The 25,404-nt window shown below is 47.2% G+C and overlaps 2 protein-coding genes across 2 annotated transcripts; one reads left to right on the forward strand and one right to left on the reverse strand.

Moving 5' to 3' along the window:
* The first annotated feature begins 1,257 nt into the window (after positions 1 to 1,257).
* On the forward strand, positions 1,258 to 1,659 carry LOC147990087 (uncharacterized). Its single transcript, XM_087537058.1, has one exon. It carries the CDS (start codon positions 1,258 to 1,260, stop codon positions 1,657 to 1,659), a length of 402 nt encoding a protein of 133 aa, XP_087393184.1.
* Positions 1,660 to 17,703: 16,044 nt separating this feature from the next.
* On the reverse strand, positions 17,704 to 18,713 carry LOC147990088 (uncharacterized). The gene is made up of 2 exons (XM_087537062.1): positions 18,431 to 18,713; positions 17,704 to 18,347 (listed from the first exon to the last, which is right to left on the reverse strand). The coding sequence occupies exons 1-2, from the start codon at positions 18,711 to 18,713 to the stop codon at positions 17,704 to 17,706; spliced, it is 927 nt and encodes a 308-aa protein (XP_087393188.1).
* Positions 18,714 to 25,404: the final 6,691 nt, after the last annotated feature.

The following is a 25,404-nucleotide window of genomic DNA, read 5'->3' on the forward strand; positions in this document are numbered from 1 at the left end:
ATGTATACACAGGTAACATTCATTCCCACATCTCTTTACTTTTGGTTGTTAACAATTCTGATGTGTGTCAGATGATTAATTGTCTTGTTTTTTTTGCGGGAATTAATTGTCTTGTTAATATAAAGTTTGAGTACCATTAAGCAGATAGTGACGCACATCAATATTGCCGGTGAATACTGTATATATATGCATGTAGGTGGAGATGCGACGGAGCTAAAGATCATATTAGATTTGCATGAATACACACTCGTACCTTCATCGGAATTTACAACCCGGAGCAGAGACATTTGGGAGGATTATTTTCCTTGGAAGGTAATTTTCCCAACCAATAAGTATTGGGATAAGCTTACTGAGCCCTCGATCGAACTTATAAACTTGCGTAGAGCGATTACGCACTATTCTCATCCTCGCCTCACTTCATATATTCTCCCTCAGTTCACAAATATAAGATATTCTAACTTTTCCTAAATCTGCACGTGTTAGTGTGTTTGTTCATCCATTTCAATCCTTATATAGTCTATATTAAGGACGGGGCGTCGATCCGTTGGTTGGACAGCTGAGGTTGCTGCCAGCCCACCCGAGTTCGAGTCCCGGCTCAGATGCGCGGTGCTCGCGGAGTTTCTCCTATAAAAAAATGTCAATGAGGGTTAGCTTTTGGGTTGGTCTCATTTTTTTATATAGTCTATATTAAAATATTCAAACATTTTTGTGTTACTGAACGGAGGGAGTAACATTTTTTTCCATAGAATCCAAAAAGGTTCGAGTTCGACTATCAAACTAAGAGCATCTTCAACAGCCGCCAAAAGACGCGCGCGCGCGGTAAATTGGCTTTATAGCGCGCGCGGGACGTTTGCGCGTGCTCCAGCGGTGGCGCAAAACTAGCGCGCGCGGGAAACGATTGCGCGCGCGGGGGAAAAGGCGGCCGCTCGCGCGCTACATTTGGCGCGCCGCGTCCGGCGCGCTTTAAATTGCAGCGCCTCCGCCGCTCTCTCCATCGCCCTTTGCCGCTCTCTTCGTCACTCCATCGCCCCCTGCCGCGCTCTGCCGCCGACACGCCACCACCGCGCCACGATGCCGCCTCGGCGCCGGGGAGGTACGGGCTACCGCGGCGTCCGCGTGCGTCCGTCCGGCACCTACTCCGCCGAGATTCGGTCGGGCGGCGGCATGCGGCTCCGTCTCGGAACTTTCGACACCGCCTAGGAGGGCACCCGCGCGTACGACGCTGCGGCGTGGCGCCTCCTGCGGTCCCGTCACGACATGAACTTCGCCAACGTGGCGACGCGGGAGCGCGCACAGGAGTTGGCGCCTTTTCCGTGGCTTCTCACTGACGAGGATCATCGCAAGCATCGGAGGCGGGAGCATCGTCTCAGGCTGGCCGAGATGGACGAGCAAGCTATGGCGATGTGGATTCATCGCTTCCCGAAAGACACCAACGAGGAACAGTTCTTCGCCCAGAGGAGGGCGAGGAGGGCGAAGAGGAGAGAGGAGCGAGCCGACTATCGCGAGGGCAAGCGAATGCGGAAGGCGGTCGCTAAATACAACCAAGCGCTAGGAGATGCGTCCTCCTGGAACTCCGACGACGAGCAGTTCCTTGACGCCTACGCTCCGACGTCGGAGGAAGACATCACTGAGACAGAGTCCGAGTCGGACGAGCAGTAGTAGGAGAACTATCTACGAAACCAAATATGTAGTAGGAGAACTATCTACGAAACCAAATATGTAGTAGAAAAAACTGAAATATAGCGCGCCTGCTGGAGCGGCGTGGGCGCGCTTTAATTTGCGGCGGCCGCTGGAGCCAGCGCACCGCTGCGCGCAAAAGCTGGCTAACCCGGCGCTGTATCGCGGCTTTTAGCGCGCGGCGCATTGCGCGGCTGTTGGAGATGCTCTAAAGTGCACATTCCTAGTTACTACAGCATCCAATTTTAGGCTAATAAGTAACCTGTGATTCCGGACGGATGGAGTTTAAGAAATATTCAAACAATTGAGAATGTATGGAGTAGGGGCGTACGGCATGTTCATGTGTGCTGCGTGCCAATGAAGCTATATAATAACACGCTTGATTAGTAGCTATACGAGTAAGCAAGATTAGTTTTGCTGCGGTTAGGTAGATCAGTTCATGGAAGCAGCTATTAAAGCCACACGACGATGATCTAGTATTTGTTCTTGACTCGGTATAACACGCGGCGGCAGCACCATTTTTTCCAACTGCTATACACGGTGTGATTGCATGCACATACACCAGTCAGCCGGTCCATCAACCCATCTCCATATCGACCGATCACCCATTTCCATCTTGAGCATAGCTAGCCCATTAATTTGCTTAAGAATCGCACAAATAACCTTCACACAATGACACAATCTGTTACGCTAATGATTGGGTTGCAAATGAAAATTTTGAGTAACATGAAGCAGATTGTGACAGTTCAGGCACATTGTCCGCGACCATGTATTTATGTTCCAAACGGAGACCCAGTCAGACAGTTCAGGCACCTTTTTACGTACAGATTCATGGAGTACAAGGTATACTTCGCACTAACCAAGAGTATAGACATTTTTTTTCGTCCTCAGGATTTTTGTTTATTATAGAAAGTATTGTTCGAGATCTCTTGAACCCCAGTTATTGCTTACATACATCAACAAACAATTTGCATTCACTTCTCTCTTGGTAATTTGTTATCCGACACGATGCATTGCATTGCATGATGTATGCCATCCGATACGGCTGGTTCGTTTGGACGATCTTATATTTCTTTACAGAGAGGGTAGTACAAAGCCACTCTTAACAACGAGCCGGTCTTCTAGTTGACTTTGTAGTCGGGTGTAACACGCTGAGCCACTTTTTCCCCCAACTGCCATCACAAGGTGAATTCATAAAAAAAATCTGAAATTTGTTGGGACATACTTTCACAAATGTTTGTTGTGCATGCAAAATTTTATTACGAAATCGCATTGATGGAAGTCGTGCCAAAAAAACAAAATCAAAGCTTCAAATGCTTTTGTAAGTAACATTTTTAGAACATCGATTTTGTTTTTTTACCACGCCTTTCACCAATGTGATTTCACGATGAAATTTAACATGCACAACGAACATTTGTGAAAATATGCCACACAAAAAATCAGAATTTTTAATTTTTTAAATTTTTTTATATTTTACTGTTCACACCAGGAGCATTTGCTACTAGGTGTAGAAACTCCACGTCCCATTTTTTTCCATAGAATCCAAAAAGGATCGGATTCGACTATAAAAAAAGTGCACATTCCTAGCTACTACCACATCCAGTTTTAGGCTAAGTAACATGTGATTCCAGATGGATGGGGTTTAAGAAATATTCAAACAATTGAGAATGAACAAGGAACACCGTATGCTTTGTTACATGCATGTATCGAGTAGGGCAGATTCATGTGTGCTGTGTGCCAATGAAGCTATATAATAACACGCTTGATCACAAACAACACTTGAGATATATAGTCCTAGAGGCGAGACTAGAAATCAGATTTTACTGTTATTCCACATGTGATTATGAGTTTTTCACTAAATCACATATTTCAGAATCCTAGCACTTACAACTTAGAATATAAACTCTTAATTATAAACATGGAAATAAATAATACAATATTATTGCCTTTAGGGCTTACAACTTAGAATATAAACTCTTAATTATAAACATGGAAATAGATAATACAATATTATTGCCTTTAGGGCATATTTCCAACAGTGTGCGGGCATTTATGGGTTTGTGTTGGAGATGCCCTTACGCATTCCACTCTTTCACTTCCGAAGTTAAGCATGTTTTGCATTCTTCATAACTGGATCATAGACTGGAGGCTTGATACGTCTCCGACGTATCTATAATTTTTCTTATGTTCATGTTATATTAATATCATTTTTAAATACTTATGGTATAAATTTGAATCATTTTAGGTTGAACTAATATATTAATAAAGTGCAAAAGACCAATTTTGTTCTCTATTTTTTTTGGCTTCTTAGGTGAAAAAAGTTTCGGAGCCAGAAAAATCAAAAAACAAAATCTAAAAATATTTTTGGCCAAAAGATTCCAGCATCCAAAAGATGGAGGCCAAGGGACCACCAGGAGGCCATGTGGCACCTCCACGTGCCCTAGGGGGTGGGCCGTGTGGGCCCACCGTGTGGAGGTTTCCTAAGTCGGTTTAAACTCTCCTTCGGCCGCAAGAAAGATCCTATAATAATAATAATAATAATAATAATAATAATAATAATAATAATAATAAATTCTTAAAATTTCAGCTCAATTAGATTTGCGGATCTCTGGTTATTTAAAAAATGTTGATCTGATGCAAAAAAGTGTCAAAAACAAAGACATACAAAGAGAAGGGAGATCCAATCTCGGTGGGCTCTCACCCTCCGGGAGACATGGGGGCCAAGGAACATAGGGGGAAATGTAACCACATCTAGAGGAGAGGCCAAGGAAGAAGGAAGCGGTGTCTCTCTTCCCTTATCTTATGGTGGCGTCGGAGTGCCAGCGAGGCAACAATCATCATAACCATCATATCCATCAACTCCACCGCCTTCATAGACATCTCCATCACTTTCGTCCCTCTATATTCAGTGGTCCACTATCTCGCAACCTGTTGTAATATCCTTCTTGAACATTGTGTTTGATGTTATTAATTATTATCCAATGATTTCTTGCATCTTCTATATGTCTGGGTAGATCCTTCTTCTCATACGGTTAATTGGTGGCCGTGATTGATTTGAGTTGCATGCTTTATTTTGTCATGTTCCTTTCGTGCCCATCATATGAGCGTGAACATATGTGAATTACACTTTAGGTTTTGCAATATGTAATGATTTTTCTTAGGAAGGATGGTCGGAGTGACAGATATTACAATGTCCAAGTTTGTAAATTTGTTGCATATGGGATGTAGAGGACCTTAGATCTTAATGTTATGCTTGGGTTTTACCTTAATAAATTCCTAGTATTTGAGGATACTTGCTAGGTTTCAATCCTAGTACGTATGATTTCCATGTACTGGTAGTATGTTAGCATAGGCCTCTCCAACATATAAAGAAGAAATGATGATTATATTTCTAGTAGCCAATTGCTTAGGGATAATTCCACGCATCCTATCACCGCTACTCCACACTCGCCTTTTCTCTTTCTCAAAAGCTTTCAAACTATCTTCGCTAGAATTTTTAGGAAAATTAGCGTTCGGTGTACATAGGGTTGTATAGGTAGAACCTTAGAGAGTATAAATCATGCCTTTACCTCCTCATTGGGTTCGACGCTCTTAATTACTGAAAAGGCTATGATCGATCCCCTATACTTGTGGATTATCAAGGATTGATGAATATGCGCCACAGAAGGATGTTGTTGTTCAGTCCGGCCATGGTGTGGAGGTGCATGACAATGAAGCTTTGAAGAACAAAAGATTGAAGTGGATTGAGACAATGTTGGCTAACAAAGGTAACACAAAGAAGAAGAAGGAGAAGAAGAAGGAGAAGAAGAAGGAGAAGAAGAAGAAGAAGATGATGATGATGATGACGAGGAGGATGCTCAGCTCCCCCCTTGTTGGCTGATACGTCCATTTTGCATCATGCTTTTATATCGATATTTATTGCATTATGGGCTGTTGTTACACATTATGTCACAATACTTATGCCTATTCTCTCTTATTTTACAAGGTTTACATGAAAAGGGAGAATGCCGGCAGCTGGAATTCTGGGCTGGAAAAGAAGCAAATATTAGAGACCTATTCTGCACAACTCCAAAAGTCCTGAAACTTCATGGGAGCATGTTTTGGAATATATATAAAATACTGGCGAAAGAATTAACCAGAGGGGGCCCACACCCTGGCCACGAGGGTGGAGGGCGCGCCCTACCCCCTTGAGCGTGCCTCCCTGTCTCGTGGGCCCCCTGGCAGGCCTCCGGTGCCCATCTTATACTATATGAAGTCTTTCGTCCGAGAAAAAATCATAAGCAAGCTCATGGGACGAAACTCCACCGGCACGAGGCGGAACCAATCTAGGGCTCCGGCGGAGCTGTTCTACTAGGGAAACATCGCTCCGGGAAGGGGAAATCATCACCATCGTCATCAACATCTATCCTCTTATCGGGAGGGGGTCAATCTCCATCAACATCTTCACCAGCACCATCTCATCTCAAACCCTAGTTCATCTCTTATATCCAATCTTTGTCTCAAAACCTCAGATTGGTACCCGTGGGTTACTAGTAGTGTTGATTACTCCTTGTAGTTGATGCTAATTGTTTTATTCAGTGGAAGATCATATGTTCAGATCCTTTATGCATATTAATACCCCTCTGATTATGAACATGAATATGATTTGTGAGTAGTTACGTTTGTTCCTGAGGATATGGGAGAAGTCTTGCTACAAGTAGTCATGTGAATTTGGTATTCGTTTGATATTTTGATGAGATGTATGTTGTCTCTCCTCTAGTGGTGTCATGTGAACGTCTGATACGTCTCCAACGTATCTATAATTTTTGATTGCTCCATGCTATATTATCTACTGTTTTGGATGTTTATGGGCTTTATTATACACTTTTATATTATTTTTGGGACTAACCTATTAACCCAGAGCCCAGTGCCAGTTTCTGTTTTTACCCTGTTTTAGGGTTTCGAAGAAAAGGAAAATCAAACGGAGTCCAATTGACCTAAAACTTCACGGAACTCATTTTTGGAAGGAAAGAAGCCCAGAAGACTTGGAGTGCACGTCGGGGGATCTGCGAGGAGGTCACGAGGCAGGGGCGTGCCCACCCCCCTGGGCGCGCCCTCCACCCTCGTGGGCCCCTCGTGGCCCCCCTGACGTACTTCTTCCGCCTATATATCTCCATATACCCTAAAAACATCCGTGAGCACAATAGATCGGGAGTTCCGCCGCTAGAAGCCGCCGTAGCCACCTAAAGCCAATCTAGACCCGTTCCGGCACCCTGCCCGAGGGGGCAATCCCTCTCCGGTGGCCATCTTCATCATCCCGGTGCTCTCCATGATGAGGAGGGAGTAGTTCTCCCTCGGGGCTGAGGGTATGTACCAGTAGCTATGTGTTTGATCTCTCTCTCTCTCTCTCTCTCTCGTGTTCCTGAGATGATACGATCTTGATGTATCGCGAGCTTTGCTATTATATTTGGATCCTATGATGTTTCTTCCCCCCTCAACTCTCTTGTAATGGATTGAGTTTCCCCTTTGAAGTTATCTTATCGGATTGAGTCTTTAAAGATTTGAGAACACTTGATGTATGTCTTGCCGTGCGTATCTATGGTGACAATGGGATATCACGTGATTCACTTGATGTATGTTTTGGTGATCAACTTGCGGGTTCTGCCCATGAACCTATGCATAGGGGTTGGCACACGTTTTCGTCGTGATTCTCCGGTAGAACTTTGGGGCAGTCTTTGAGGTCCTTTGTGTTGGTTGAATAGATGATTCTGAGATTGTGTGACGCATATCGTATAATCATACCCACGGATACTTGAGGTGACACTGGAGTATCTAGGTGACATTAGGGTTTTGGTTGATTTGTGTCTTAAGATGTTATTCTAGTACGAACTCTAGGGCTGTTTGTGACACTTATAGGAATAGCCCAACGGATTGATTGGAAAGAATAACTTTGAGGTGGTTTCGTACCCTACCATAATCTCTTCGTTCGTTCTCCGCTATTAGTGACTTTGGAGTGACTCTTTGTTGCATGTTGAGGGATAGTTATGTGATCCAATTATGTAAGTATTGTTGAGGGAACTTACACTAGCAAAAGTATGAACCCTAGGCCTTGTTTACTATCATTGCAATACTATTTATGCTCACTTTTATCACTTGCTACCTTGCTGTTTTTATATTTTCAGATTACAAAAACTATTATCTACTATCCATATACCACTTGTATCACCATCTCTTCGCCGAACTAGTGCACCTATACAGTTTAACATTGTATTGGGTGTGTTGGGGACACAAGAGACTCTTTGTTATTTGGTTGCAGGGTTGCTTGAGAGAGACCATCTTCATCCTACGCCTCCTACGGATTGATAAACCTTAGGTCATCCACTTGAGGTAAATTTGCTACTGTCCTACAAACCTCTGCACTTGGAGGCCCAACAACGTCTACAAGAAGAAAGTTGTGTAGTAGACATCAAGCTCTTTTCTGGCGCCGTTGCCGGGGAGGTGAGTGCTTGAAGATATATCTTTAGATCTTGCAATCGAGTATTTTAGTTTCTTATTTTATCACTAGTTTAGTTTATAAAAGAAAACTATAAAAAATGGAATTAAGTTTGCCTCATACGTTGCATCTTTTTAATATCGTTCGTGAGTATGATGGAAAGGATAATTGTGCTCAAGTGCTAGAAGAAGAAATCTATAAAATGTTTGGCACTAAATATTTGAATGATGAGCATGATTGCAATGTTGTTAGTATGAATTCCTTGAATATCCATGATGCTAATGATATGCAAAGCCACAAGCTTGGGGAAGCTATGTTTGATGAAGATGATATTTTTTGTCCCCTAAGTTTTGATGAGCAAATTTATTATGATGAAAGCATGCCTTCTATCTATGATGATTATTGTGATGACACGTATGCTTTAAAGAATAATGATAACTATGAAACTTGTCATCTTGATCTTAATTTTCAATCACATGATAGTTATTTTGTTGAGTTTGCTCCCATTATTATTCATGAGAAGAAATTTCTCTATGTGGAGAGTAGTAAATTTTTTATGCTTGTAGATCATGAAAAGAATGCTTTAGGTGCTGGTTATATTGTTGAATTCATTCATGATGCTACTGAAAATTATTATGAGGGAGGAACATATGCTTGTAGGAATTGCAATAATATCAAGTTTCCTCTCTATGTGCTTAAAGTTTTGAAGTTATGCTTGTTTTGCTTTCCTATGCTAGTTGATTATTGTTCCCATAAGTTGTTTGCTCACAATATCCCTATGCATAGAAAGTGGGTTAGACTTAAATGTGTTAGCAATATGCTTCATGATGCTCTCTTTATGTTTAATTCTTATCTTTTATGTGAGCATCATTGAAATTATCATACCTAGCAAGGCCGGAACAATTCTGCACAGGTCAAGCTCCATCCGAATCGGATGCCGTAGGGAATTCAGGCTCTCTCGCCGGGAGGAGCGCCAGCGGATGTCGACACCGGATGTTAAAACAGAATCCCAAAAGCCATGGCTAACATGTCGGCGGGGTCTAGCATGGACTCCATTCCGCTCGCCGCCATCTCTAACCACCAAGCTCAGAATGCGCCATCGCACAAAAGCAAACCGTGCAATCTTCCTCATCTGTAGGTCGATACCTTTGGCCGCCCCTAGTCCATATGTGTGTGCCACGGCTCTAGTAAGTTCCAACGGCAGACCAACGCCATGTTCTGACAGATTGGACCAAGGCTCAAGTCGTAACAGATGTTCCCAAGCCACGGATCATAATCCACATCTGACGGAAGGATACACCGCTCGTTTGAATTGCCCATGCGCCCTACGAAAGAGGCCCACAACAGTCCACTGTTTCCTACAGTATATGGCTCGTATTATTTATTCCAACGCACCATGCCATTGATTTCCCTGACATATTCCCTGATCCCCATGCAACATTGAACGTCCAGGATATCAGGTGCAGGTGAACCTAAGCACCAAAACACTGCTCTCTGAAGAAGGTGACTTCTTTGTAGCTGTTGGGGATATGACTATTTGTGTAAGCCATCCAGGAGAGGCCGGGTTACGCAAATAGAGGTTCATCAGAAGCCCAAGACCAAGGCATGAAGATGGCGGTTCACTAAAAGGCTTAAAGGCCCACAGGCGACTCTGAGGCCCGTAAAGATAAACCGCCATGATGGTATAACTTGTACTGTAAGGTAGAAGTAACTAGTCGCCGAGCCGGACACTGTTTATGAGCCGGCCGGGACTCTGTAGGCCGCAGGGCGTCAACCCGTGTATATAAGGGGACGACCCGCCAGCGGCTTAGGGCGAAAAAACAACTGATCGAGAGCCATGCATAGCGTATCTCGCTCCCTGGTCATCGAAACCTCAAGCAATTCCAACCCAACTAGACGTAGGCCTTCCTTCACCGTAAGGGGCTGAACTAGTATAAACCTCGCGTGTCCTTGTCCCGATTAACCCCTTTAAGCTTCCTAGTTGCGATGGCTCCACGACTAAGTCCTTGCAAAAGGACATCTGCCGTGACAATTCCACGATAGTTGGCGCCCACCGTGGGGCCAGCGCACGGTGGATTTGAGTTCTTGAAGGGCAGCTTCGAAGGGCTCAAGGGATACGCAGTTGGCCGGATGACCAAGAGTCGTCACGGCAAGATCTATATCAACGACGAAGGCTGGGGCCCCGATGCCGGCTCAATTGAGTACGGGTACCGGGTCCCCTTTGGCGGAATTCACGTCTTCATCGGCCGGATTGGTGAGCCGGGCCCTGAGCCGGACAGCTGCACCGACCTCGTCGAGACGGCTCAGTGTGCGAAACCCGCCCGAGCTCAACCTGTCGTGAAACGTGCCTTTGTCGGTTGCATCCACGGAGGTGAACTTTCTAAAGGATCTGAAGGTGATGGTGAGCCGGCCGTCCTCTCTGACGGTGATTCGTCCGCCGGCTGAACAGATTCGCTGTATCAAGTTCAAGATGGTGTGCTTGGGGGCTGTTCCGATGGCAGCACTATTCCGGACCCCTCAGAGTCGCCAAACTGGGCAGGAGTCTTCATGGCTGGTACTCAACCCGGCCAAAATTCTACGGCCTCAGCGGCGATAACGTCCGGGTTAGGAGCAGCCGGGGCAGGAGGCCCTGTGTGCTCACCGGCTCAGGTGCTGATGGATCTCATGGATAAACTTACGACCTTGTTAACTGCTACAGTCGTCCCAGCGAACCAGTCTGAGCATGAGGCAGAGGTGGCACAGGTTCGCGATGAGATCGCCCGGGCCAAGGAAACCTTAGCAGCTGAAGATACTAGATTAGCCACAGAGCGGGCGGCTTTGGACGTACGGGCGCAGCAACTTCAGGCAGAGGCCTTTCAGCTCACATTGAGCTTGAACGCATCTAATGAGGTAATGAGGAGGAGACATCAGAAAACTCAGTCCCGTTTACCTCAGATTTATGATCCTCGGAATCTCTTTGCTACACCCGGGGCCGGCCCAAGTAACCCGCCAGGTGCAAATCAGTTTATGACATCCGGAGCGGGAGGCCCAGTCCAGCCTCCGGTGACGGCGCCTCTTCACGGCAATATGGCACCGCCCCATTACGTACCAATACCACAGGGTCACTTCTCCAACCCCATGGAGAACTTAATCGCAACATCAGCACGTTTGGAGGCTCTCCCAGTAGATGGTGATGATCCGACAGCGGTGGAAACCCGGAGGATCAGGGAACTTGTCCAAACAGCCCTGGCTCAGCAAGAAACCTACTCCTACAGCCAGGACATGATTCACTCAACTCCTCCGCCCTGGTTAGCTCCGCCTCGTCAAAACCGGAGCCCGAGTTACAGTAGAAACATGGAGTCAGAGGCCTTGTCAAGTAGCGCTCAGCGCCGGAACCAGCCCGGCGGGTATAACCCGGTTCAGGATCGGATACGTCAGGAGGACGAGCGGGTGGCTCAGCTAGCGGCTCAGCTAGCAGCCCAACAGGACTCACCGGCTTACACGACGACTTCCGTTGAGGCGGGTGTTGCTACTAGAACCGGAGGAGTTCCTTGTCTGGTACCGGCTCTACGTAATGTACGTCTGCCCAAGGATTTCAAGGGACCTCGAAAGGTGCCGAATTATACGGCCGATTTACAGCCCGGGGCGTGGATTGAAAGTTACGAGATGGCCATGGAGCTGCTGGAGGTTAGTGATGAAGCGATGGCTAAATACTTCACCATGATGTTGGACGGAACGGCCCATTCTTGGTTAAAGGGTTTGCCACCCAATTCCATTAGTTCATGGGCGGAGCTAAAGGCCCGTTTAATCCAGAACTTCAAGGACACTTGCAAGTAGTCTATGTCGATTGTGGACCTGACAAATTGTAAGCAGGAGTAAGGTGAATCTACGACTCATTGGGTGCGCCGGGTCAAAGATATAATACATTCGTCTGACAAGATGGATGCCGGCTCAGCAGTTCTCGTGCTGGAGAAGAATTGCCGCTTTGAGCCTCTGAGACAGAAACTGGGGCGCCTTAAGCGTGATTGCAACGATATGGGGACGCTGATGGCGGCTTTAGTCAAGTATGCCGATTCTGATAGTACCAAGGATCCCGCGTCTGATGAGGAAAAGACAGGGAAGGGAAAGAAGAACGGTAATGGAAAGGGTCAGCAGCATAACCCGGCGAGTCAAGGAGGCAATAAGCGTAAGGCGGACGGTAACCCGGAATTTGTGGCCAATGCACAGGGTAACAATCAGAAGTGCAAAGGAAAGCCACCCCCTCGGTTTGGCGGGTCAGGTCCGTCTCTTGAGCAACTACTCAATGAGCCCTGCCCGAAACACGGCACCCGGGAACGACCAGCGACTCATTTATGGAAGGATTGCGCAATCATGAAGGCTTTCAAGAATTCTAATACGTTTGATGGCAATCAAGGCCCAGGCGGCGGCTCAGGAGCTGGCGGCTTTCATGGCCCGGGCGGCGGTTCAGGATCAGGTTTTCAGGGAAGCCAGGGTGGTTATAATCAACAACAGTCTGGTCAAGGAGGTTAGCAGCAGTAGTAGTCGGGTTATCAGAGCCATCCAAAACAGCTAAACAGTGGGCAGTATCACGTGTTCACCGCAAGTTTGTGTAAACGTGATCAGAAAGTTCATAGGAGGGCGGTGAATTCTGTTGAGCCGGCAGTTCCTCGTTACTTGAGGTGGTCGGAACAGCCTATTGTCTGGAGCAGGGAGGATCACCCTCCCCGGGTTGATAATCCGGGTCAACTGGCCCTGGTAGTGGCATCGCAGGTTGGTGGTTATAAATTTACTAAGGTGCTCATGGATGGAGGTAGCAGCATCAACATCCTCTATTACGAGACCTTTCGGCGCATGGGCTTAACTGACAAGAATTTAAAGACTTCCAACACCGTCTTCCATGGAGTGGTGCCTGGTAAGTCGGCGTATCCTGTGGGTAAGATTGAGCTAGAGGTGGCCTTTGGAGACGAGCATGATTCTAGGGCAGAAAAATTAAATTTTGAAGTGGTAAAAATCAAGAGTCCATATCACGCTTTGTTTGGGCGGCCGACTTATGCCAAGTTCATGGCGCGGCCGTGTTATGTTTATTTACAGCTCAAGATGCCGGGTTACAAGGGTACCATCACTGTGCATGGAAGCCGAAAGGTGGCCTTGGAATGCGAAGAAGGCGATGCAGCTTATGCCGAGTCTGTCTGTGCAGCAGAGGAGCTCAAATTTTATCAAGATAACGTTGACCCGGAGGATATGACCTCCCTCAAGAAGCCGACTACAGAGCATGACCCGGCCATGAAGTTTAAATCGGCTGCAGAGACTAAGCTTGTTGATTTTACTCAATGCGATTCGTCTAAGCAATTCAGCATCAGTGCCAACTTGGATCCTAAATAGGAAAGCACGCTCATCGAGTTCATCCGTGAGAACCGGGACATCTTTTCATGGAAGCCTTCTGACATGACGGGTGTACCGAGAGGACTCGCTGAGCACACTCTTAATATTGATCCGAAATATAAGCTGGTCAGGCAGTTTCTGCGGTGATTCAATGAGGAACGACGAAAAGCTATAGGAGAAGAGGTCGCCCGGCTCTTGGCGGCTGGGTTCACTGTCGAAGTGTTTCACCCGGAGTGGTTGGCTAACCCGGTGCTCGTGCTCAAGAATAACGGCACCTGGCGGATGTGTGTGGATTACACGGACTTAAATAAGGCTTGTCCGGCTGATCCTTTCGCTCTCCCCCGCATTGATCAAATCATTGATGCTACGGCGGGTTGTGCGCGTTTGAGCTTTTTGGATGCTTACTCTGGTTATCATCAGATCAAGATGGCAGTTAAGGACCAGGAGAAAACGGCTTTCATCACTCCATTTGGAGCTTTCTGCTATGTGTCTATGCCTTTTGGGCTCAAGAGTGCCCAGGCGACTTATCAACGGTGTGTACAGAATTGTCTCCACAATCAGATTAGGCGCAATGTTCATGCTTATGTGGATGACATAGTGGTGAAATCCGGAGAGGCGGAAACCTTGATATCTGATCTCAGAGAAACCTTTGACAATCTCCGGGTTTACAAAATGATTCTTAACCCGGAGAAGTGTGTATTTGGTGTGCCTGCGGGCAAGCTTTTGGGATTCTTGGTCTCAAATAGGGGCATCGAGGCTAATCCGAAGAAGATTAAGGCAATCACTTCTTTGGCTAAACCGGCATGTATCAATGATGTTCAGCGACTGGCGGGTCGTGTTGCCGCTTTAAGCTGGTTCATAAGCCGGTTAGGTGAGAAGGCCCTACCGCTGTACCAACTGATGAAGAAGGCAGACACCTTTGTCTGGAGTAATGCTGCTAATACTGCTTTTGAAGATTTAAAGAGGCAGTTATCTGAGCCGCCAGTTCTTGCAGCTCCCATTGACAAAGAGCCTTTGCTGTTATATGTGGCTGCTAATTCACGAGCTGTTAGTGTGGCAATTGTGGTAGAGCGCAAGGAGGCTGGTAAGGAACATCCGGTTCAACGGCCGGTTTATTATGTCAGTGAGGTACTCATCGAGTCAAAACAAAGATATCCTCATTGGCAGAAACTTGTTTACGGGGTGTTCATGGCAAGCCGGAAGCTGAAGCAATACTTCCAAGGTCACCCTATCACTGTGGTAAGTTCTGCCCCCTTGGGAGACATTATTCAGAACAGAGAGGCTACAAGACGAGTCGCCAAGTGGGCCATCGAGCTCGGGCCTCATGGTCTGAAGTACGTACCACGCACTGCCATTAAGTCTCAAGCTTTGGTGGATTTCATCAACGACTGGACAGAGCTACAGGCACCTGAGGAGAAGCCCGTTAACACTTATTGTACTATTCACTTTGATGGGTCCAGACAGTTGGAAGGCTCGGGGGCTGGAGTCGTGTTAACTTCCCCTCGAGGTGACAAATTTTGTTATGTGCTCCGGCTTATGTTTCCTTGTACTAACAATGCAGCTGAGTACGAGGCCCTACTCCATGGTCTCCGGATGGCCAAAGAGATGAACTTGAGTCGGGTAAGATGCTTGGGAGACTCAGACCTTGTGGCTCAATAGGTGTCAGGAAAGTGGGACTCTAAAGATCCCCTTATGGCGGCTTACTGTCGTGAAGTCGATGCTGTGGCTGGACATTTCAAGGGTTATGTGGTGGAACACATTGATTGAAGGAAGAATGAGGCGGCTGATGCCTTAAGCCGGCTGGGATCTCAGCGTAAGCCGGTGCCGCCTAACACCTTTCTTGATGTTTTGAATAATCCTTCTGTTAAGTTACCTACAGAGGAAGATCTGGCAATACCAGACCCGGAGGCACGGCTGGTGGCGGCTCTCCACGTTATCCCGGATTGGACAGTGCCTTATTTGGCTTACATGACCCGGGGAGAGTTGCCTGAAGATGAGACCTTGGCAAGACAAATCGCCCGGCGGTCCAAGTCCATGATAATTGTCAATGGCGAGTTACATCATTGCAGCGTCACTAGAGCGTTTCAACGTTGCGTGTCACCTACAGAGGGTCAGGAGATCCTTCGTGAGATTCATGAAGGCGATTGTGGTCATCACGCCGGCTCAAAATCTCTTGTGGCCAAAGCTTTCCGTCATGGGTTTTATTGGCTGACGGCTCATGCTGATGCAGAAGACCTGGTCAGTAAATGTGACGGATGTCAGAAATTCTCACGACGAGCCCATGTGCCGACTCAAGAATTGAGGATGATTCCAATTACTTGGCCGTTTACAGTCTGGGGGCTTGATATGGTCGGGCCTTTCAAAAGGTCTAAGGATAAAAAGACGCACCTCTTGGTGGCGGTTGACAAGTTCACAAAGTGGGTGGAGGCGGAGCCAGTCAGTAAGTGTGATGCAGCCACGGCGGTCCAGTTTATGAAAAAGGTGATTTTTCGCTTTGGTTTTCCACACAGCATCATAACTGATAATGGCACTAACCTCTCCAAAGGAGCTATGGAAGAGTTCTGTCAACGAGAGCATATCCGGCTTGACGTTTCAGCTGTAGCTCACCCTCAATCCAATGGTCAAGCAGAATGAGCTAATCAAGAAATCTTGAGGGGTATCAAGCCCCGGCTCTTGGTCCCCTTGCAGCGGACATCGGGTTGTTGGGTGGAGGAGTTACCATCTGTACTTTGGAGCATCAATACTACACCTTACAGATCTACGGGTTACACGCCTTTCTTTATGGTGTATGGAGCAGAGGCGGTCCTGCCAAGTGACATCCGTCATGACTCACCCCGTGTGGCGGCTTATGTTGAGGAAGACAACGAAAAAGCTCAGCAAGACGCACTTGACCTGTTGGATGAAGAGCGAGACTTGGCAATAGCCCGCTCGGCGATTTACCAGCAAGACCTGTGCCGCTACCACAGCCGCCGGGTTAGGTCCAGAACCTTTCAGGAAGGCGACTTAGTGCTCCGACTCATCCAGGATTAATCTGACATGCACAAGCTATCCCCTCCTTGGGAAGGACCCTTTGTGGTCAGCAAGAATCTGAACAACGGATCATACTACCTTATCGGCGTTCGGGAGCACAAAGACTCACGTAAGTCGTAGGAGGAGACCCGTCGGCCGTGGAATATCGCTCATCTTCGGCCTTATTATACTTGAGCCATCGGCTCTAATGTGTATATATTTATACTATGTATGTCACATAAAGCAATAAAGCAGGACCTCTGTCCTTTTTTCCACTCCCAAAAAAGGTTTATGTGTTTTCTTTGTCAGGTGGTGGAGATAACTAAGGAGAAGCGGATCATATCTGAATCTGGCTTTCCTTTGGTCCGGCTTATGATCATATCTGAATCTAGCCATGATCACTTGGGGGCTTCCTGTTCAAACATAGGTCGTATTCGAACCAAAGAGAACATAGCTGTCGATACCCACTTGATCGGCATACTGCCAAACCCACTTGGGGGCTTCTTGATCATATTTGAATCATAGCTTAACCCCTTTGGGTCTGACGTGGATCATATTCGAATCAGTGTCATTAAACAACTCTTATGGTCACTTGGGGGCTTCCTGTTCAAACATAGGTCGTATTCGAACCAAAGAGAACATAGCTGTCGATACCCACTTGATCGGCATCGCCACAGCCACTGGGGGCTAACAGATCGTATCCGAATCTTAGCTCAACCCCTTTGGAACGGTTCACTGATCGTATTCGAATCATAAACCCTTTTGTTCATCATATTTTACAAGTATCAACATTGGATATCTTGCGACCCTCTTGAAAATACAATGGAGTACATTGCAATCCTCCAGGATTAAAATTGGTTACATCAGGTTGTTAAGTACCAGGTGAACTTTTATGTGCCAATTTTCAGGAGTTAAACTTACCCTCAGGGGTTGGCTTATATAAGCCAGAAAAGCAGCCGTAAGCATCACAGGGCAGTACAAGACATTTCTGCAAAGGACATAACAGATTCATATAAACTATAAAGTGCATAGTGACGGCGGCTTATGCAAGTATTAAGGGCCATAAGAATGCGCAAAGGCATACCAAAACTCAAAGTATTTTCTACTCTGTTACAAGACTCCCCGAGTCTGAATGATGCTGCATTGTTTTTCTACAACGACATAAGCAGGTGGCGCCTGGCAATCTACTCTTGGGGTTGACTTGAAGCCTCCAGGTTATCCTTCTTCGCCTCTCCGCCAGCTGCTTTGTCCTGGAAAGATGATGAGGCCCAGTCAATGCCACTCAAGGCCTCAAACTCAGCTTCATCATCTATTAAACCGGTTGGGTCGACTTCAGGGGCAAAGGTGTGCTTACGGATTGGAGGGATCAAGCTGACATCGTCATAATGTGGCGTGGGGATTCTCCGATTCTCCTTGTCATAACCCAGCTGATACTTGGTGAGGTCAGTGTCGTTTCCAATTTGAGTGGCCACAGGGCGTATATCCCTCACGCAGGTGGTGAAATCCTTTTCATCAAATGGAGTGCCATCCTCCTTTAAACTTGGACACCCAAGAGCGATGTCGGCCGGGTCTAGCTCTGGTAACCAGGCTTTGGCCCGACTCAAAGCGGCTATTGCTCTGGCTCTTGCTTGGGCCCGTCTCAACTCTTGAATCCGCTGAGGAATTACAGCAAGCCGTTGTAACACATCTTGCAAGAGGTCGGGCACATCATTTGATAAGGCTACAACGGCCAAGGCACGTTGTGACCCGATGTACAGTTGCTCTACTAGAGTATACACTGCCTTCAATTTGATCAGCATATTTTGCTTGAGGTTTGTGCTCCTGGGGCCTGTATTGGTAAGTATAAGGTAAACCTCGGGTAACAATTGAAGGAATATTTACAATACTTAATGCTTGCTTAAGATAACTTACCAAAGATCGCTGAGACCATCCGAGATATCTGGCGATGTAAGCCGGTCAGTTCGGCTATTGCATTTGCCAGCGACGCCTCTGCCGTCTCGGCCCGGGTCACCAGTCCGGCCTTTTCATCAGTCCAAATTTTCTTCTCCGACTCAAAATTTTTCTTCAGCTTCTCTTGTTCAAAGACGCTGAATTCAAATTTCGAGTTAGCCTTTTGAATTTCAGTCTCCTGGGCTGCCAGGCGGTTCTTCAGGTCAGCAATCTCCGATTCAAATTGACTTATGGTGGCCTGCATTGCACCGGATAGTAGTCAAGATTACGGTAAATAATATTAAGTCCCAAGCACTTTGCAAACAAAGATACTTGACACTTGGGGGCTAATGTATACCGAAGCTTTCTAAATTATTAAGCCGGTCCTGGATATTAAGTCCCAAATACTTTGCAAGCAAAGATACTTGGCACTTGGGGGCTAATGTGTATCGCAAGTTAAAGCATATTTATTCATAAGTAATAGACTTGGGGGCTGGTACAGTAAGTATGATTGAAAGTAAGGAAGCATAAGTCATACCTCATATTTTTGATGTATTTGCTTCACCATGTCAATTTCCAGGTCACGGCTGCTTTGCACCTGGTTGATATAGCCCGAGACGATCTCTCCAAAACTCAAATGAGTATAGTCGGTGATATCCATCTTGGCCTTATGGCGTTCTAGCAACTCCTCTTTAGCCAAGCATTTGGCAAGGACGGTGGGCCTGGCGGGCTCAACGAATTAAGCCTTGAGAAATTCCACTTCTGGGTCAGCCGTTTTGACTGGGCTAGGTGCCTCCGGGTTAACAGAACCATCAAGAATATCTTCAGTAGGTGGGTCAGAAGTTGGTGCTGCAATGTCTTGAGCCGGCTCAGGCGGCGGTTGATGTGTGGAAGATTCGGGAGCAGCTATACCCTGTTCCGGTTCAGTCACCACAGGGGTTTGGGCCGGTTTATCCTTCTTGGTTTTCTTCCTGGGCTTAACCTGCATGCTGTGGGCAAAGCAAAGAAATAAGTAAAGAAACATGAAGAAAGAAAAACATAAGGTGAATAAATTGATATTACCCAGGGGCAGTCTTAAAAGCCGGCATGTTTGATTGCATGGACTCGCCGGATGAAGGAGAGGTATCCTGGTAATTGGAGTCAGAGGAATTGAGAGGTTGACGGATTAGACCCACCAAAGGTAAAAAAGGGTATAAGTTGGAGATAACCTCAGTCCGACGCTTCCGGGTTGTGTCAGGCAAGCCGGAGGATAGCTCTGCATCCTTGCTGGTCCGGGTCTGCCTCCGGTTTTCAAATTGCCATTGCTTCAAAAGAAAGTCAGGATCTTGGTAAGCCAAAGGGTGTGAAAATCTTACTTTCCGGGTTACTCTTTGAATTTTCTGACGCGGCCGAAGCTCGGAGTCGGAGGAGATTATAGTTACCTCTTCCTCGACGGGTTGGCTGTTGCCCGTGTCTTCCTGAAAGAAGGTTAATATCAGTAAGGTAGTGATAAAGGAGAAAGGGAAATTAAAAAGTTACCTCTTCCTCATTATCATCAGAATCATCAAGCTGAAACATCTCAGAAGCGCTTGGCTTCCTTTTCCTTGAAGTGGTGGGCTTGGCGGTTTTCCTTTCGGCTCTCTTGGCCGCCCTGGCTTTCTTGGCTGCCTCATGATCATATTGGATTTTCCAGAAGTTATCATTTGCCTGTAAAAGGTTATAAAGGGTTATGCGTAAGAATACAGTATAACATGATAAAAAATAACCCGACGGCTGGAAACTTACCGCAGGGGCCGGGTTCTTCTTGCAAAAAGGTAGTAAGCTAAAAGCGTTACTATTCACTGTACCCTCTTTCAACAAAGACTGAGTTGTAGCTTCCACTACGTCATCTGGTAAGTCGTCAGGACTATGACGCCGAGGGTCATCTTTCTCGCCTGAATAATTACGCATTAAGCCGGGGCGGCGGCTTAACAAAATTATTCTCCAAGCAACCCAGACTCGGACCAGGTCAATGCCATCTAAGCCGTTCCCTAAAAGAGATTTAATCTTCTTGATCTTGGGGGTGAGTGGCAGACATTCAATAGCAGTCAACTTATCCGGCAGCGGGTGAGTAGGTTCAAGGCGCAATGCACGGAAGCCAGGCAGCGGGTTTTCACCAGCCGGAGAAGTATCTTGGCAGTAGAACCATGTCTGGTTCCAGTCCTTTGGATGACTCGGCAATTCAGCATAAGGGAACAGGCAGTCTCTCCTCCTTTGAATCGATAAGCCACCAAGCTCCAGACTGGGCCTGTTGGCCCGCTCATTCTGCCGGTTCAAATAGAACAATTCCCTGAACAAAAGTAGGCTGGGTTCTTCTCCAAGGTAGACCTCACAGAAAACTTGAAAGTTGCAGATATTTGACACGGAATTGGGCCCGATGTCTTGAGGTATTAAGTCAAAGAAGTGCAAAACGTCTCTAAAGAATTTTGAACCAGGAGGAGCAAATCCCCGGCTCATGTGATCGGTAAAAATGATCACCTCCCCTTCCTTGGGTTGAGGATTCTCTTCAGACGGGTCAGGAGCACGATAAGACATGACATCCTTCTTGGGCAGATGGCCAGACTTTACAAACTCGGACAGTTTGCTCTCTGTAACAATGGATGGGACCCAGTTGCAGGTAACTGGAGGTTTAACAGCTTTGGGTGCCATTGGGTAAATTGAAGCCTACAACAAGATAAAGGAAATTTTTCGGTTTATTATAACCCGGAGAATAAACATTATTGGGTTATTTAAGATGGCGGCTTAAGAAGGGGCCTAATGACATACAGGTAACTATGTGATAATGTTCAACAGCTGCATGTATTAAAGATGATTAAGGTTTTCTTAAGTCGCCAGAGGCAAGCGGTGCTGACAACCGGTATTATCTTAAACCGGTTACACGGACTACTATGGCTGAAACAGAGTCAACAGACACAGTTTTTGGCTAAGTGTAGAGCAAACAGGTTTCACAAATTGCAATTATTATTTTGGATCAAACGATGCTCTGGAAAGGAAAAATTTCTAGACCTAAAACAGTACAGGGAAGTTCATATACTCAAGGAGGGCTTCCAAAACAAGGAAATGAGATCTGTTTTCATACAGAATAAGCACACAACATCCTCCGCAGCAGTTCTATGTGGTTTTTACGATCTGAACAAGGTATTAGAGGTAAGAACTAATGGAGGTTGCGTCGAGCGATGATGAACATCGACGAACTCAAGACAGTACTAATGCAGATCTGAGAAAGGGGGGAAAGAGAACTCACCGATGTGGAAGAACTGCGGAGGGTTGCCGTTGTTCTCTGGTCAAAAAATAGGGTGATGTAGCGGCCTGAGTCGGTGAAGACAAGGTTTCCGACGGTGGCGGCGGCGGAGCTCAAGCGGCAGAAGAGGGAGTGCGAGGAAGAAGATGACCGGAGGAAATGAAAAAGACCTGGGTCGCGCCTATTTATAAGGAGGACCGACTGAGACGGTGCGAGAAACGAGGAGACCAAGACATCATTATCCAGCGGCCTCGACGCCTCGATTTTCGGGAGGGTCAATAAAGGCAAAGATCCGTTGAAGATATGATGAATTAAAATATAAGTTTTATTGAAGATGACGTCACGATGATTTAACCCGGAGCTAGAGGATGACTTCACGGCGGGTTACAATTTTCACGGAAGACAGAAGACTAAAGGCCAGTTCATAAGGTTTTCAAAGATTGACATGAACCGGTTCAAATCAATCTGGGGCCTAATGTTGGGGATATGACTATTTGTGTAAGCCATCCAGGAGAGGCCGGGTTACGCAAATAGATGTTCATCAGAAGCCCAAGACCAAGGCATGAAGATGGCGGTTCACTAAAAGGCTTAAAGGCCCACAGGCGACTCTGAGGCCCGTAAAGATAAACCGCCATGATGGTATAACTTGTACTGTAAGGTAGAAGTAACTAGTCGCCGAGCCGGACACTATTTATGAGCCGGCCGGTACTCTGTAGGCCGCAGGGTGTCAACCCGTGTATATAAGGGGACGACCCTCCAGCGGCTTAGGGCGAAAAAAACAACTGATCGAGAGCCAGGCATAGCGTATCTCGCTCCCTAGTCATCGAAACCTCAAGCAATTCCAACCCAACTAGACGTAGGCCTTCCTTCACCGTAAGGGGCTGAACTAGTATAAACCTCGCGTGTCCTTGTCCCGATTAACCCCTTTAAGCTTCCTAGTTGCGATGGCTCCACGACTAAGTCCTTGCAAAAGGACATCTGCCATGACAATTCCACGACAGTAGCCGGAATCTTCCTCCGCTTTACTCCCGTGACCTTCCGACCTTCTCCGCCGCCGGCCGGGATCGCACTACCGCGTTGGTGCCCGGAGCGTGGGACATCGCGGCAGGAGCAGCCGGATTCCCGCCCTGCACGACCATGTTGCCCTGCCGCTTGCGGGCAGGCGCGGTGTTTGCTTGGGCGACGGCGGCGGGGCTAACTTGGCCGGCGATGAGATCTGCCCGAGGGGAAGGAGCATGCGTGACCTCGACGATGACGGGGGACAGCAGGGGGTCGTCCATGATGGCGAGGCATGGCCGGGGAGGAAGCACCGGAGCATGCAGAGGCGGGGCAATGGTGGCGGAGGGTGGGGGAGGGGGAAAGGGCGCGCAGAAATGTCCCTCCCGCCAAATCTCGCTGCGGATAGGGGCTGAGCTCAGGTCGGCTGCTATGTCTTGAGCTTGCGTTGGTTTTCCCCGAAGAGGAAGGGATGATGCAGCAGAGTAGCATAAGTATTTCCCTCAGTTTTTGAGAACCAAGGTATCAATCTAGTAGGAGCCCACGCTCAAGTCCCTCGTACCTGCAATAAGTGATAGCTACTCGCAACCAACGCGACTAGGGGTTGTCAAGCCCTTCACAGTCACTTACGAGAGTGAGATCTGATAGATATAATATTTTTGGTATTTTTGGTATAAAGATGCAAAGTAAAAAGTAAAAGCAAAGTAAAAACAAAGCAAGATTAAAGTGATGGAGATTGATATGATGAGAATAGACCCGGGGGCCATAGGTTTCACTAGTGGCTTTGTTGGAAATATGCCCTAGAGGCAATAATAAACTGGTTATTATTATATAACCTTGTTTATGATAATTGTCTATTGTTCATGCTATAATTTTTTTATCCGGAAATCGTAATACATGTGTGAATACATAGACCACAACACGTCCCTAGTGAGCCTCTAGTTGACTAGCTCGTTGATCAAAAGATAGTCATGGTTTCCTGACTATGGACATTAGATGTCATTGATAACGGGATCACATCATTAGGAGAATGATGTGATGGACAAGACCCAATCCTAAGCATAGCTCAAAGATCGTGTAGTTCATTTGCTAGAGCTTTTCCGAATGTCAAGTATCATTTCCTTAGACCATGAGATTGTGCAACTCCCGGATACCGTAGGAGTGCTTTGGGTGTGCCAAACGTCACAACGTAACTGGGTGACTATAAAGGTGCACTACGGGTATCTCCGAAAGTGTCTGTTGGGTTGGCACGAATCGAGACTGGGATTTGTCACTCCGTATGACGGAGAGGTATCTCTGGGCCCACTCGGTAATGCATCATCATAATGAGCTCAATGTGACCAAGTGGTTGATCACGGTATCATGCATTATGGTACGAGTAAAGTGACTTGCCGGTAACGAGATTGAACGAGGTATTGGGATACCGACGATCGAGTGTCGGGCGAGTAACGTACCGATTAACAAAGGGAATTGTATACGGGATTGATTGAATCCTCGACATCGTGGTTCATCTGATGAGATCATCGAGGAGCATGTGGGAGCCAACATGGGTATCCAGATCCGGCTGTTGGTTATTGACCGGAGAGTCGTCTCGGTCATGTCTGCGTGTCTCCCGAACCCGTAGGGTCTACACACTTAAGGTTCGGTGACGCTAGGGTTGTTGAGATATTAGTATGCGGTAACCCAAAAGTTGTTCGGAGTCCCGAATGAGATCTCGGACGTCACGAGGAGTTCCGGAATGGTCCGGAGGTGAAGAATTATATATAGGAAATCCAGTTTCGGCCACCGGGAAAGTTTTGGGGGTCACCGGTATTGTACCGGGACCACCGGAAGGGTCCCGGGGGTCCACCGGGTGGGGCCACCTATCCTGGAGGGCCCCATGGACTGAAGTGGGCAGGGGGGGGGAACTAGCCCCTGATGGCTAGTGCGCCCCCCTTGGGCCTCCCCCTGCGCCTAGGGTTGGAAACCCTAGGGGTGGGGGGCGCCCCACTTGGCTTGGGGGGCAAGGCCCCCCCCTTGGCTGCCGCCCCCCCATCTAGATGGGATCTAAAGGGGCCGGCGCCCCCCTTGGACCCCTATATAAAGAGGGGGGAGGGAGGGCTGCAGACCCTAGCCCCTGGCGCCTCCCTCTCCCTCCCGTGACACCTCTTCCTCTCGCTGAGCTTGTCGAAGCCCTGCCGAGATCACCGTTGCTTCCACCACCACGCCGTCGTGCTACTGGATCTCCATCAACCTCTCCTTCCCCCTTGCTAGATCAAGAAGGAGGAGACGTCTTCCCAACCGTACGTGTGTTGAACGCGGAGGTGTCGTCCGTTCGGCACTCGGTCATCGGTGATTTGGATCACGACGAGTACGACTCCATCAACCCCGTTCTCTTGAACGCTTCCGCTCACGATCTACAAGGGTATGTAGATGCACTCCCCTTTCCCTCATTGCTAGGTAACTCCATAGATTGATCTTGGTGATGCGTAGAAAATTTTAAATTCTGCTACGTTCCCCAACAGTGGTATCAGAGCTAGGTCTATGCATAGTTTCTATGCACGAGTAGAACACAAAGCAGTTGTGGGTGTCAATATTGTCAATTTACTTGTCGTTACTAGTCTTATCTTGATTCGGTGGCATCGTAGGATGAAGCGGCCCGGACCGACCTTACACGTACGCTTACGTGAGACAGGTTCCACCGACTGACATGCACTAGTTG

Source organism: Triticum urartu, chromosome 1A (assembly GCF_056163025.1).
Source record: "Triticum urartu cultivar PI428250 chromosome 1A, HENAU_Tu73, whole genome shotgun sequence".
NCBI classification, from domain to species: Eukaryota; Viridiplantae; Streptophyta; class Magnoliopsida; order Poales; family Poaceae; genus Triticum; species Triticum urartu.